This window comes from Lepisosteus oculatus, chromosome 3, assembly GCF_040954835.1.
Source record: "Lepisosteus oculatus isolate fLepOcu1 chromosome 3, fLepOcu1.hap2, whole genome shotgun sequence".
Classification (NCBI taxonomy): Eukaryota; Metazoa; Chordata; class Actinopteri; order Semionotiformes; family Lepisosteidae; genus Lepisosteus; species Lepisosteus oculatus.
The window spans coordinates 5,809,650-5,821,320 of NC_090698.1; the positions used below are offsets into that span (position 1 = coordinate 5,809,650).

General features: G+C 52.5%; 1 protein-coding gene across 1 annotated transcript; it reads left to right on the top strand.

Annotated features, from left to right (window-relative positions):
- Nucleotides 1–3,056: 3,056 nt before the first annotated feature.
- prss16 (serine protease 16) lies at nt 3,057–11,275 on the top strand. Its single transcript, XM_069187596.1, has 13 exons — nt 3,057–3,096; nt 3,728–3,871; nt 5,512–5,678; nt 5,956–6,055; nt 6,152–6,281; nt 7,126–7,249; nt 7,419–7,496; nt 8,240–8,287; nt 8,399–8,671; nt 8,750–8,891; nt 9,492–9,671; nt 10,466–10,611; nt 10,751–11,275. Exons 1-13 carry the CDS (start codon nt 3,057–3,059, stop codon nt 10,805–10,807), a joined length of 1,629 nt encoding a protein of 542 aa, XP_069043697.1. The 3' UTR covers nt 10,808–11,275.
- The last annotated feature ends 396 nt before the right edge of the window (nt 11,276–11,671 follow it).

The window sequence follows — 11,671 nt, forward strand, 5'->3', positions numbered from 1 at the left end:
ACTGGCCCCACTAACACCTCTGCCAGCAGCAACCTCAGCTTTCCCAGGAGTCTCCCATCCAGGTACTGGGCAGGCTCACACTGCTGAGCTCCAGTGGGCTGCCAGCTGTGAGCTGCAGGGTGATATAGTTGCTGGCCATGTAGATAGTAGAATGAGGATAGTAAGATTACATAAAGTAGAACCTAAGACCGTATCAATGACTGTAACACTGCAGAATGAAAGATTCCAGTATTTTACAGAACAGTGTCTATATAAGTATGAAGGAATAGATTAAAGATTGGTAGTGTTGTGTCATTCAAATGACAAAGTTCAGGTGTTTGTGACGCAGAAGACTCTTTACTTCATATGGAAGTCTGTCTTGCAACCACCAGACTTAATAAGTAGCTAAAGATGGTCTTTTATACCTTAAAACAAACAAGTTACTACAACACATTCTGAACAAATGATAAGACAACAACACATCCCAATTAATTAGATCTAAGTTGCAGACTAGACAACAGTTAGTTCTTTTCATGTTCTGGGCGTACAGCCAGCTTACCAAATACACGTCCTTTATCTTACTGACCAAGGACAGGCAGCATCTTTATATCTTTGGGCAGAAAGCTAACTTCAAGACACTGGACTGCATAGTTTGCAAAAATACAAAAACAAGAAATTAGATTATCTCACTTCCCAGGTGTCTCTCTTATCTCTTCAGTAGATATAATAATAAACTTTATAGAGCACCTTTCACACAAATAGGAGCTCAAAGTGCTTTACAAACCAAGTGTAAAAATAAAATCTTAAAATTAAGAGATATATTTTTAGTTGTAAAGGCAAACACAGTAATACAGTAAAGCAAAATAAATGTCAATTTTTTCTTGAAAAATAAATAAAAATTAGGAAATTCATAATAAAATAAGAACAATAAAAAAGATACAAAGAAAGAACAAATAACCATTTTAACTAAAGGCTAAATTCAAAAGATATGTTTTCAAATGTTTTTTAAAACAATGTACCGAGCTTGACTGCCTAATAAAAAGTGGTAGAGGGTTCCAGAAGGGCAGTAGTTGCAGGTCTCAGGTCACATATATGAACATATAAAGACAGACATTCAATAAGGTACACAGGTGCTAGACCATTTAGAGTTTTAAAAACAAGTAAAAGAACTTTAAAATCTATCCTAGATAATACAGGTAACCAGTGAAGTTCTTTCAGAACTGGAGTGATACAGTATGTGTTCCCTTTCTTGTTTTTGTTGCTGCTGCATTTTGAACAAGTTTTAAGGGATTTATCGTTTTCTTGGGAAGCCCACTAAACAGAGCATTACAATAATCGATTCTACTGGTAACAAATGCATGGACACATTTTTCTGCACCGCCCTGGGATAAAAAAGGCCTAATTTTCGCAATATTTCTTAAATGATAGAATGCAACTTTAGTAACCCTATTTATGTGAGGGACAAAACAAAGATCAGAATCTAGTTTCATGCTTCAGATTTAACACATGAAGCAAAAGAGCCCAATTAATCCTCCAAGAGTTCTTTCTGAATTTTAGTGCCCAATATCTTATCTTGATTGAACTGTAGAAAATTTTGGGACATCCACTGAGAAATATCCAACACACAGCCGGTTAGTCTGTTGACAGAGTTTTGATCTTCAGATGGAATAGAGATATACAGTTGTATATCATCGGCATAGCTTTATGAAAATTGATCCCATGGTTCCTAATTACATTACCTAAAGGTAACATATATCATGAAAAGAGCAGAGGTCCTAAAATGGAACCCTGCGGAACTCCACAAGAAATGTCAACATTTTTTGATGATGGATTTCCCAAAGCAACAAAAAACTGTCTGTTCATCAAATAAGATTTAAGCCATTCTAAAACCGTCCCTGAAAGACCTACCCAGTTTTCAAGTCGGTGGATCAGAATCTTGTGATCAACTATATCGAAAGCTGCACTGAGATCAAGTAAAACCCAAACAGAGGCATAATGTTTATCGGTTTTCTGTACTATGGTGAGAACGTAAACCTGACTGAAATTTCTCAAACAAATTGTTAGAGATCAGATATTCATTTCATTGAAACAAAACAACTTTCTCTAAAATTTTACTTAAAAAAGGAAAATTTGAAATAGGTCTAAAATTGCTGACAACAGCAGGATCCATATTAGTCTTTTTTAGTAAAGGCTTCACCAAGGCAGTCTTGAAAGCATTTGGGAAAACTCCAGTTGACAGAGAGCAATTTACAATAGTTAAATCATTATCTTGCACGCAATCAAAAACCTTAAAAAGAGTTGTAGGAACAGGCTCAAGATCACATGTGGAAGACCTTAATTTGTCTGTAACAGTTTTAAGTGTCTGAATATTATTAACAGAGAAAGATGTCATAACAGATGGAGGTGGCTGATCAGGACAATCGGGGAAACTCATCGTGGTTGTCTGAGCTATATTCTGTCTAATCAAAGTTATTTTATCTTGGAAACGAATTTCAAACTCTTCACATTTTGTAGAAGATACATCTAAAGAAAAATTACAAGAAAAAGTAGGGTTTATTAAACGTTCTATAGTGGAAAACAGTACTTTGGTATGATCTTTGTGTTTGTTAATTACATTAGAGAAGTACAACTGTCTTGCCCTTTTTATGGGAGTATTGTAGGCAGAAATCTGCTCTCTCAGAATGTCATAACGAACCTGCAGCTTAGTTTTTCTCCATAAGCGCTCTGATTTGTGACAATTTCCCTTAAGTTGAAGTATTTCCTCATTCATCCAAGGAGTGTTATGAGTGAGATTTTCTTCCATTTGGCTGGTGCAACAGTGTCAAGAGTTTCCCTAAGTTTAATATTCAGAGCATGAACCAGATCATTGCAAGAGGGAGATGGCGCTGTGCATGAAACATTATTTAAAACGTTTTTAAACGTCTCAGCTGTTTTTTAATTTATGTAGCGTTTCTTAAAACATAACATTCAGATTCTTCCTGACTTGTAAATTAACATGAAAGAATACACAGAGATGGTCCGATATCAGTACATCAGATATTAGTAACACATTTGTGTCTAGACTTTTACCGACGAGCATGTCCAAAATAGCTCAGGATCTGTGCCTGTGGCTGGAAGGTTTCCAGTTCAAATCCCGTGGCCGGCAGAGGAATCCTACTCCTTTGGGCCCCTGAGCGAGGCCCTTAACCCCAACTGCTCCAGGGGCGCCGTATCAATGGCTGACACTGTGCTCTGACCCCCAGCTTCTCTCCCTGTCTGTGTGTCTCACGGAGAGCAAGCTGGGGTCTGTGAAAAGACACGTTCCTTATGCAAGAGAATGCATAGGGTGAATAAAGTGATCCAATCTTAAGAGGTGACCACGTCTGTGAATAGAACTATCCACATGCTGCTTATAGTCAAACGTCTCCAAGAGTCTAATATAGCATTAGTGTCCGAGGAGTCATCAATATGCAAGTTAAAATCACCAGTGAGAAGAGTTAGTCGTTCAGCAAATACTCCAAAGAAACTGAGTGGTAGATTGCCGTGGAAAGACAATCCAATTTCCATAGAGGAAAGTAAAAAGTGATATGAATGAAAATATCCAGTCCTGCCTCGACGACATCCCTGATGTCGACTTTACCCCCAGACCCAACCCCCAACAAAGACGCGCTCCGGACCACAACGCGACTCCACGCTGTAGCGACCCGTTTGCGGCGAAGATCGCCGTGACGTCATCGCGGCTCCCCGCTCTCCGCCAATCGACATGCAGAGGAGGCGTGTCTGACCGCTCACGAGACCCACGGGCAGATATACACGCCGCCGGGTCCGAGTTCACGGTACCTGCAGAACCAGCGCCTCGGGATGGCACTGTCAGCCTGGCTGCTTTTACCACTCCTGCACCTGGCCGGCTCAGGTGAGTCCTGATCGAGCCGCGCTCTCTTCCCTGGCTGACTTACTCGTTAGCTTCTCAAACCTTTTGAGCAGTGAACTGAGAGCAGCAATTTCATCTTTTCACACTCTGCCCGAAAGCAGCACTACGTGCCCGAATCGATTCTAGCCAGCACGCCTCGCGAAACCTTCTACGACACGTAAATAACCTTCTTTTTTGCGAAGAAAACTAAGTGAAACCACTGAAGAACAGCCCCGCGCGGCAGCTCGTCCCGTGACGAGACTCGGTTCCAGGAAGTGAAAGTAGCTGACCGGCGCGAGCGCTCGCACCCGCAGCCCTGCCGAGCGTCACTGACGCTCCGGGTTCCGGATGACGAACAGCGTCCAGCCTGGGACTGTGGACCGACGCTGGAGAGATGAAATTACAGACACCCGCTCGGGAGAGACAGCCTGCAACACTACAAGACCCAACACTTCGAGATTGTACCCACCGTCACTCGAGACAAACTCCGCGTGGCTTCGCTCGCTCCGGTCACCAGCCCTGAGCAGCAGTCATCGCGAGCAGCTGTAAAAAAAACCCGCACTCCCACATTCAAGCAGCTTTCAGCTGCACTGCTGATACAATTAAAACCTCACCTGCAGGTGTTTGCAGAAAACGGTTCTGTTGGGACATTTACAAGCCTCACTTAAAACAGTCTTGGGAGACAAGCTCACTGTCTGCTCCCCAGGCTGTGACAGGAGATGACACACTGGGCTGCAGCTCTGTTGAGGTTTCTCCCCAGTAGGATTGAAGCTGTTCTGATTCTGGCAGCTGTGGGAATTCTGGGATTAGATTTATTTTTGGGGAAGAATGTTTGTCTAATCCCAGAGTATTTCTACCAGTGAAATAGAAAATGTCCTCTCTGGACAGCCAGGTCTGTCCAGTTTTCTATGGCCAGGCTGTGGTCACTGAGCCTGTCCTCTCTGGTCAGCCAGGTCTGTCTGTGTCCAGTGTCTATGGTCAGGCTGTGGTCACTGAGCCTGTCCTCTCTGGACAGCCAGGTCTGTGTCCAGTTTCTTTGGCCAGGCTGTGGTCACTGAGCCTGTCCTCTCTGGACAGCCAGGTCTGTCTGTGTCCAGTGTCTATGGTAGGCTGTGGTCACTGAGCCTGTCCTCTCTGGACAGCCAGGTCTGTGTCCAGTTTCTGTGGCCAGGCTGTGGTCACTGAGCCTGTCCTCTCTGAACAGGCTGTGGTCACTGAGCCTGTCCTCTCTGGACAGGCTGTGGTCACTGAGCCTGTCCTCTCTGGACAGCCAGGTCTGTGTCCAGTTTCTTTGGCCAGGCTGTGGTCACTGAGCCTGTCCTCTCTGGACAGCCAGGTCTGTCTGTGTCCAGTGTCTATGGTAGGCTGTGGTCACTGAGCCTGTCCTCTCTGGACAGCCAGGTCTGTGTCCAGTTTCTTTGGCCAGGCTGTGGTCACTGAGCCTGTACTTCCTCAGGGTCTGTTTCTCTTTGCAGTCTCTTACCTTTCTCAGATACAGTTCATTTCATTGCAGTTGGTGTATGTGTGTGTTTCCCAGCGGGTGAGGTCATGCTGTTTGGCTTGTGCTGTGATTGGCTTGACTTTGATTTGTGCTGCCCTGCGGCTGGCTGGTGTCAGTGAGCTTCTCCCTCTCTCCCTCTCAGGAAGAGTGTTCGATGAGATAAAACAGAGGGTGCTGGAGAGGCAGGAGCAGGCAATCAAAGAGCACCTCCTGCTACAGGCCGCCTCAGGGCGCCCCCTGGTGACAGAGGGGCGTCTAGAGCAACCACTGGACCACTTCGACAGGCAGAACAACAGAACCTACTTGCAGGTACAGCAGTCCGCCCGGCGTAGCGCAGACAGGTCGGTGGGCAGTGCATGTCTGGGGGGGATGTCCCTCAGGGAGCCCCCACACTCCGGGTGCTGGGTACTGCAGTCCTGCAAGGACAAGATCAGCTCCCCAGTGGGCTACAGGAGCCCCCCCTAGCTTGTAACCTCCTCCAGCCCTGCTGATAATACCTGACTTCGGGGACCTTGTTCCACACACCTACTGCTCTCGGTGTTAAGCGGCAGCCCCGTGTCTGTGTGCGTGTCTGTCTGTCTCTCAGAGGTACTTCGTCAACGAGCAGTTCTGGAAGCGTCGCACCGGCCCCGTGTTCCTGTACATCGGAGGAGAGGCGGCCATCTCCGAGTTCAGCGTGCAGGGAGGTCTGTGTGTGTCTCCGTGACCCCCCTGCCCACACACACACTCACTCACACACACACAGCCCCCGGCCTCACTGTCCAGCTGCCTCTCTGCCCCAGGTCACCATGTGTCCATGGCGCAGGACCACGGAGCCCTCCTGGTGTCCCTGGAGCACCGCTTCTACGGACAGAGCATCCCCGCCGACGGCATGGAGACCCCCACACTGAGATACCTCAGCAGCCAGCAGGCGTGAGTCACGAGTCACACTCACACAGACACAGCCAGAACACGGTCGCGGTGCTGGCAGTGCACCTGGGAATGAGCACACTGATGAGGCCATGTGACACCTACCCATAAATCTGTCCACACCCCGACACCACACCGAGAGAGACAGACACACTGGGGTCAGTCCACACCCCGACACCACACCGAGAGAGACAGACACACTGGGGTCAGTCCACACCCCGACACCACACCGAGAGAGACAGACACACTGGGGTCAAGGGTCAGTCCACACCCTGACACTGCACTGAGAGAGACAGACACACTGGGGTCAGTCCACACCCCGACACCACACCGAGAGAGACGGACACACTGGGGTCAGTCCACACCCCGACACCACACCGAGAGAGACAGACACACTGGGGTCAGTCCACACCCCGACACCACACCGAGAGAGACAGACACACGGGTCAGTCCACACCCCGACACCACACCGAGAGAGACGGACACACTGGGGTGAGTCCACACCCTGACACCACACCGAGAGAGACAGACACACGGGTCAGTCCACACCCTGACACCACACCGAGAGAGACAGACACACGGGTCAGTCCACACCCCGACACCACACCGAGAGAGACGGACACACTGGGGTGAGTCCACACCCTGACACTGCACCGAGAGAGACAGACACACAGGGGTCAGGGGTCAGTCCACACACTGATAGTGAAAAGGGAGGCTGTAAGACACAGACACATTGGAAAAGGAACAGGAAGCAGAAAACATGACAGGAAAAGAAGTTCTGAACGTTGTGCACCCTCATTTCAGAGCCTCTTCTCTCTTCCTGCTCTCCTCTCTCTCTCCCCCTCAGGCTGGCTGATTTAGTGTCCTTCCAGCAGAACATCACCTCCCGCTACGAGCTGACACCCCGCAACACCTGGATCTGTTTTGGGGGCTCCTACCCCGGGTCCCTGTCAGCCTGGCTCCGTGGCAAGGTACCCCGCAACGCCCGCTCTCCTGTGGCCAGGCGGGAGGCTGGAGTGATTGTCCTGCAGAGGCCCGAGCCCAGCTGTCTCCAGGCCAGCGCCAGGCCCATGTGAGCCGCCCGCGCTCGCCTGTGGTGTCACCTGCTTGCCGCTCACCGCTGGCCTGTTTGGGTTTCAGTTCCCACACCTGGTCTACGGCGCAGTGGCTTCGTCTGCCCCCGTCAGAGCTCAGCTGGACTTCACTGGCTACAACAAGGTACCAGCAGGGGGCAGCACACCCTGCACTGATGCCACCTCACGCCTTTACCCAAAGGGTTGTGGGACTTGGGGACACGTCACCCAGCCATGTCATTACAGTTACAGGGCAGTCAGACTCCTTTACTGCAGGTGCTTTTCTCATCTGGGGTCAGAATCAGGCATGTCACACTTGATTGTTAGAATAATTGCTTACACTTATATAGGCTTTTCTGGACACTCCACTCAGAGCACTTTACAAGTAATGGGGATCCCCTCCAGCCCTACCACTGTGTACCCCCACCTGGATGATGTGACAGCAGCCATAGAGCACCAGTCCTCTCCCCACACACCAGCTCTCAGTGGGGAGAGGAAGAGAGTGATGGAGCCAGTTCAGAGATGGGGATTATTAGGAGGCCATGATTGGTAAGGTCCAGTGGGAAATTTGGCCAGGACACCAGGGTAACACCCCTACTCTTTTCGCGAGACGCCCTGGAATTTTTAATGACCACAGAGAGTCAGGACCTTGGTTTTACATGTCATATTAAAGACAGCGCCTTTTTACAGTACAGTTTCCCCATCACTATAGTGGGGCATTAGGACCCTCACAGACTACACCAACACCTCTTCCAGCAGCAAGCTTAGCTATTCCCATGAGCCTCCCCTCCAGGTACTGGCCGGGCTCACACTGTGGAGCTCCAGTGGGCTGCTAGTTGTGAGCTGCAGGGCGATATGGCGATATCAACCCCCCCCTCTCTCTTCCAGGTCGTGGCGAAGAGTCTTGCCAACCCCGCAGTGGGGGGCTCGGACAGGGTGAGTACAGCCCAGCCGCCCGCCGGCCCGGTTCTCCATCCCCGACCGCGCGCGCGGCGCCACCTGCTGGCGGCCGGCCTCACGCCCGCCCGCCCGCCTGCCTCCCTGCAGTGCCTGTCTGCGGTGAGGGAGGGCTTTTCGGCCGTGGAGTCTGCCCTGGCCAGCCGGAACGTCACGGCCGTGTCCCGGGACTTCAGCTGCTGCTCCGCCGTGTCCGAGCCGGAGGACCAGCGGGAGCTGCTGTACAGCCTGGCGGACATCGCCATGGGCGCCGTGCAGTATGACCAGGAGGGGGCGCCGCTGGGCGTCGCCCAGCTCTGCCGGATCATGGCAGGGAACTCCAGCGGGGCGGACAGCTACACCCGCCTCGCCCAGCTGGCCAAGGTACGCCCGCGGCCGCCGCCCACTCCGCGCCCTCCCCGCGGCAGGCTCGTGGGCCGCTCACCCCTGTCCGTCCCTCAGGCCTACCTGGAGCGAACGGCCAAGCCCTGCCTGGAGACGTCCCACCAGCAGAGCGTGTCCGAGCTGCGGGACACCACCCTGAGGCCCAGCGGAGTCGGGGAGAGGCAGTGGTACTACCAGACCTGCACCGAGTTCGGATACTGTGAGGATCTCGCCGCACGGCAGCCGCCACAGAGGTCGCACTGCCCCCCAGTTAGTTTCCTTTCTCTTGGGCGACATTAGCTCGCGTCGCCAATGACAGAGATGTCCTCAAGCCAGCACCAAGGCTTCTGGGCACAGACGCAGGACAGCCCGACTGTCACACGGGGCTAGACTGACCCATTGACTGGCCACGCACATTTCCCCCTCCTCCTTCAGAAACACCCCCCCAGCGCCCCCTGCTGGACACAGTGGCACTGAGTAGCCTCTCGGCCCGTGAGAGAACTGCTTCAGGGACTCGCATTGCCACAGCTGCCTGCACTGCCGCACCACGGCACAGGGCGTTGGCGACTTTCCGAGGAGCGTCCCGTCGCTCTGCAGGACGCTGGTCTGCTCGGCCCTGAGAGGAAACCCCCCAGGGCAGGGCATGCCCACCACCGCCGACACACCCCACTGGCCCGTACCTGACGGCCCACAGTCACACACCAGCCACTGGGGAGGTGTGTCCACTGGACTGCACACACCTCTGGCTCAGGAGTGGATAGAGCGGCCATCTGTCGCCCCAGGGGAGTCTAACGCCCGCGGTGTGTGTGTGTGTGTGCAGATCAGACCTGTGAGGATGACGGGTGCCCCTTCTCCCGGCTCCTGACCCTGAAGTCCCAGACGGAGCTCTGCCCCCTGGTGTTCGGCCTGAAGGAGAGCAGCCTGCCGCTGGCGGTGGGCTTCACCAACGATTACTACGGCTCCGACCACCCTGGCACTCACAGGGTGCTGTACGTCAACGGTGAGAGCGAGGACATTTTATGTGGAAATCTCGGCCTTTCTCTCATACAGCCGTTCCAGCTTTTCAGTCGGTGGCGGTATTGTCGCTTGAAGAAGCGGGAAGCCCTGGATGGGAGACTGCTCGGAAAGCTGAGGTTGCTGCTGGAAGAGGTGTTAGTGGGGCCAGCAGGGGGCGCTCACCCTGCGGTCTGCGTGGGTCCTAATGCCCCAGTATAGTGACGAGGACACTTTACTGTAAAAAGGCGCTATCTTTAATATGAGACGTAAAACCGAGGTCTTGACTCTCACTCTCTCTGACTGTGGTCATTAAAAATCCCAGGGTGTTTCTCAAAAAGAGTAGGAGTGTTACCCCGGTGTCCTGGCCAAATTTCCCCCAGGCCTTTACCAATCATTGCCTCCTAATAATCCCCATCTCTGAACTGGCTCCATCACTCTGCTCTCCTCCCACTGAGAGCTGGTGTGGGGGGAGAGTACTGGTGCTCTATGGCTGCTGTCTCATCATCCAGGTGGGGCTGCACACTGGTGGTGGTGGAGGGGATCCCCATTAGCTATAAAGCGCTTTGAGTGGAGTGTCCAGAAAACTGGCATATAAGTGTAAGGCACTATTATTGTCATTCTGAAATGTTAGGTTCCTTCCTTCCTTCTGCCCAAAGCCAGTGCCAGGCACAATACAGATGCCAGTCTCCTCAGTTAGCGTCAGACAGTACCGCATGTCTGGGGTCTTACCTAAGGCACAGCTCAGGGGTCCTTTTCCAGGCGCACAACTACTCTGCCGTTTGCTCTTTCCCCTCTCAGGTGACATCGACCCCTGGCACGTGCTCAGCGTCCTCTCCAACGCCACCAGCGGGGAGAGAGCCATCCTGATCCACGGGACCGCGCACTGCGCCGACATGAACCCCCCCCGCCCCTCCGACCCCCCCGCGCTGATGCTCGCTCGCAAGGTGAGAGGTGCTGGGGGGGGGTCAGGGAAGAGTGGGGAGAATCCAGCAGTAGCCTGGGCCGAACCCAGGCAGGTACTGGAAGTGCTGTGTGTAGACCAGCAGGGGGCGCTCTGCTCAATCCGTACCCCTGTTTCCGCAGGAGATCGAGGCCCATGTGGCCGCTTGGCTCCAGTCAGCCGCGCAGGAGGCCGCCTGACGTCAGGGGACCTGTGGCGCCGGAGAGGGAGGGGCACTTTCACGCTAGAAGCTTGCAATCAAGAGCACCCTGCCGCCCTGCGATGTGATTTCTTTCTCACAAAACCTTCTGGCCTCTCGGCCCACAACGACACGAGGGCCCGCTCCGAGCCACGCCGTCTACAAGCGGACCGGGCGGGAGTCGGCGCCGGCAAGACAGCCGCGCTGTGCAAGGCCTGGGCATGAGGCTAGACGACCACATACTGTATTTACTCAATCGTCACCCGCTTCCTGTGCGATAACACTCTTCTGTCAGCGCCTCGCATTCTCTCGACGCTCTGGGGAGGTCAGGGGTCACGGGGAGCCCCCCGCAGAAGTACCCCAGTGTGAAACAGCACAGGGGAGGGCGCTCCCCCTGCCCTGGGTGGGACAGGAACTCCCCATGCTTCTTTTATACTCCAGATCAAGCCCAATAAAGATTTTTATGCTACGCGCCTGTGTCTGGTACTGTCCAGGGGGGGCTGATGTCCATCGTCCCCCAGCCGTGTCCCGAGGGCAGACTGTCCAGTTCGGACCGACCCGTCAGCCTCCCCAGTCTTGTCCTGACCTCCACACACACTCCTACACCTCTGCCCAGCCCTGCTCTCACAGCCAGAAGGACCTGGGTGTTCCTCATGGGCACATTCCTGGCTTTACTGATCTGTTACTCTGTCAGGAACAGGGGATTTGAGAGACCTACTGTATAAGAAGTAAGTGGACTGGGGTGCTCCTGGACCAGGAATGGTGACCCCTGAGTTAGGATTTAGCTGTGGGTTTGTCAAGAAATCTTGGGGTACACCATAACCCTCCCTAGTACCTCTCCAAAGGTGCACTTAGCAGTTTCTGT

Excerpts from the sequence above, each read along its gene's own strand:
- prss16 (XM_069187596.1), top strand. The coding sequence starts at position 3,057 with ATGTCCAAAATAGCTCAGGATCTGTGCCTGTGGCTGGAAG. Across the intron at positions 6,056-6,151 it reads CGAGTTCAGCGTGCAGGGAG|GTCACCATGTGTCCATGGCG; the intron begins GTCTGTGTGTGT and ends TCTCTGCCCCAG. Across the intron at positions 9,672-10,465 it reads CAGGGTGCTGTACGTCAACG|GTGACATCGACCCCTGGCAC; the intron begins GTGAGAGCGAGG and ends TTCCCCTCTCAG.